The 2,391-nt window shown below is 57.9% G+C and overlaps 1 protein-coding gene across 1 annotated transcript in view; it reads right to left on the minus strand.

The window, feature by feature from the left end:
* The window catches only part of XBP1 (X-box binding protein 1), a 10,156-nt gene extending 9,715 nt beyond the window's left edge, over positions 1-441 (minus strand). The window contains 1 exon segment of the mRNA XM_044658865.1: positions 93-441. Coding sequence (XP_044514800.1) covers positions 93-319 — 227 coding nt within the window. The 5' untranslated portion in view covers positions 320-441.
* Between the last annotated feature and the right edge of the window lie 1,950 nt (positions 442-2,391).

The following is a 2,391-nucleotide window of genomic DNA, read 5'->3' on the forward strand; positions in this document are numbered from 1 at the left end:
CGCCTTCCTCCCTCCCCTTTCTCCTCCTCTTCCCCCGGCCCCTCCTTCCTCCCTCCGTACCCGGCGCCACGCAGGCACGGCCCCCGGCTCACCTGCGCAGCGCCTTCTCCTCCGGGCTCAGGTGTGTGAGGCGCTGCCGCTTGCGGGCCGGGCTCTGGCCGGGGCCCGGGCCGGGTGCCCCGCTCGTCGCCTCCGGGCTCGGGGGCAGCACGAGAGGTAGGGTGGAGGCGGCGCCAGGTGCGGGGGGCTTCCCGGAGGACAGGAGCAGCACCTTAGGCGCGGCCGAGGCCGGGGTCTGGGTCGGGGCCACCACCACCATGGCCGTGAGGACGGAGCGAGGGTTGGAGCGCGGCGGGCGGACACTCTGTGCCTCGGGGGCGGGCGGACACCTCCCGCGTGGATTCGGCCCCGGACCTGCCCCGTCCCAGCCCCGTCACCGCCGCCGACGCCGCTCCGACTGACGGACCAGCCGCGCCCGCCCTCCCGTATAACCGTCGTGTCCGCCGCCCATTGGCCCGAGGAGAGTGACGAACGGCGCAGAACGCCGCCAATTGGCTCCGTTCGACGCGGGGGCGGGAGGAAGAGAGGGAGGCGGGGGCGAGCGCTGTCAACTGTAGGAGAACCTGGCGGCCGCGCGCAAGAGGTGGGGCGGAGGAGAGCGGGGATGGGGGAGGGGGAGGAGGAGAAGACGGAACCGTTTCACTTGACTATCCCTAGCGCCTAGTCTATGTCAACCCGAGCAGCGGCTCCGCCTGTGGGGTCAGAACGAGTAGGGACCTTAGGAGTCGTCCTTCCAGCGTCCTCTCTTACAGCTGGGGAAACTGAGGTCCCAGGAGTCCAAGCTTTGCAGCTGGGGGAGGGGGGAGGGCCTTTGGTGGGCAGAAAACCGGGTACCTTAGACGTCGCAGGGAGGGAAGAGGGCGGAGAGCGCTGAGACACGGGAGGGACCGACCCGTCAGTACAGCCAGCCCCACTCAGGACCTGGGGGGCTGCCCCGGCCAGTCTGGCCCTCCGCGGTGCCGAAGGACCTGGGGGCCACCACCGGCACCCACCCACCCACCGAGTCAGAACGATTTCCCTCATGTCCGAAGCATTAATAGCTGGGCATTATATAGCAGAAGACTTTAGCTACGTCGGCTGATTTCTGGTCGTTTTTCAGTTCTGTCGGACTGTGACCTCTTTGGGGGGGGGGGGGAGTTCTTGGTAGAGATACCAAAGTGGTTGGCCATTTCCTTCTCCAGCTCATTTTCCAGATGAGGAAACTGAGGCCAACAGGGTGAAGTGACTTGCCCAGGTCACCCAGCTGGGAACCCCGTGGGTTGCAAACTTAGCCCTTGGATAGGAAACTTGGCCTCAGAGAGACCAGAGGGAGGTTAGGCCCTTTGGCCAGGGTCACCCAGCTGGGAAATAAGGCTGGATTCATGCCCAGGTCAATCAATCAAGCCTTCATTCCACACCTCCTAGATCCCAGGCACTCTGGATCCTAATTTCTTCGTCCTCTGCTTCTCGTTTTCATTTCTAAAATGTAAAACTTCCATGGCCTTCAGCTTGCTCCTCTGTAAAATAAGGGGGTTGGACTAACCGATCTCTTTGAAGGTGTCCTCTGTCCTTGAGAATGGCCAATTCGCTGAGGTAGAAGGGCCCCAGAATCCATCTGTCAGTCACAATCCCTTCCATTCTGTCCATGCTTGAAGACCTCTGGGAATGGGCACCACTTGGGAGGGTGCCTGGACAGGAGGGTCACAGGATAGGAACACCAAGTGGCATTGCTATTGGCAGTAGTGGAGGTTGTCACTGAAGTCCCCTTATCTTTCATTTTCTGCTCTTTTCACTCGCTTGATCAAACAGTAACAGCAGTCAGATGACGTCCATTTTTCTGATACTTTAAGATTTTCAAATGCTTTTGCTCCTAGCAGTGCAATGAGATGGGTAAGGATTTATTTTTTATTTTTTATTTTTTTTAAAACCCTTAACTTCTGTGTATTGGCTCCTTGGTGGAAGAGTGGTAAGGGTGGGCAATGGCGGTCAAGTGACTTGCCCAGGGTCACACAGCTGGGAAGTGGCTGAGACCGGATTTGAACCCAGGACCTCCCGTCTCTAGGCCTGACTCTCAATCCACTGAGCTGCCCCCCTGGGTAAGGGCTTTTAAGCTGAGATGGTACAGTGGAGAGAGTGCTGAACTTGGAATGTGGAAGACCTGAGTTCATATGCTGCCCTAATCCTTGGCCTCCTTCAATCTATTTCTTCATCTGTAAAATGGGGACAATTATAGTGTCTACCTCACAGGGTTTGTTGTGAAGGTCAAATGAGATGCAGGAATATATGTAAAGTGGTCCTGTAAGCCTTTATTATCTAAAGGTTTGGTATGTAAATTTAAGTTATTTTACGGAT

Source organism: Gracilinanus agilis, chromosome 1 (genome assembly GCF_016433145.1).
Source record: "Gracilinanus agilis isolate LMUSP501 chromosome 1, AgileGrace, whole genome shotgun sequence".
Taxonomy (NCBI): domain Eukaryota; kingdom Metazoa; phylum Chordata; class Mammalia; order Didelphimorphia; family Didelphidae; genus Gracilinanus; species Gracilinanus agilis.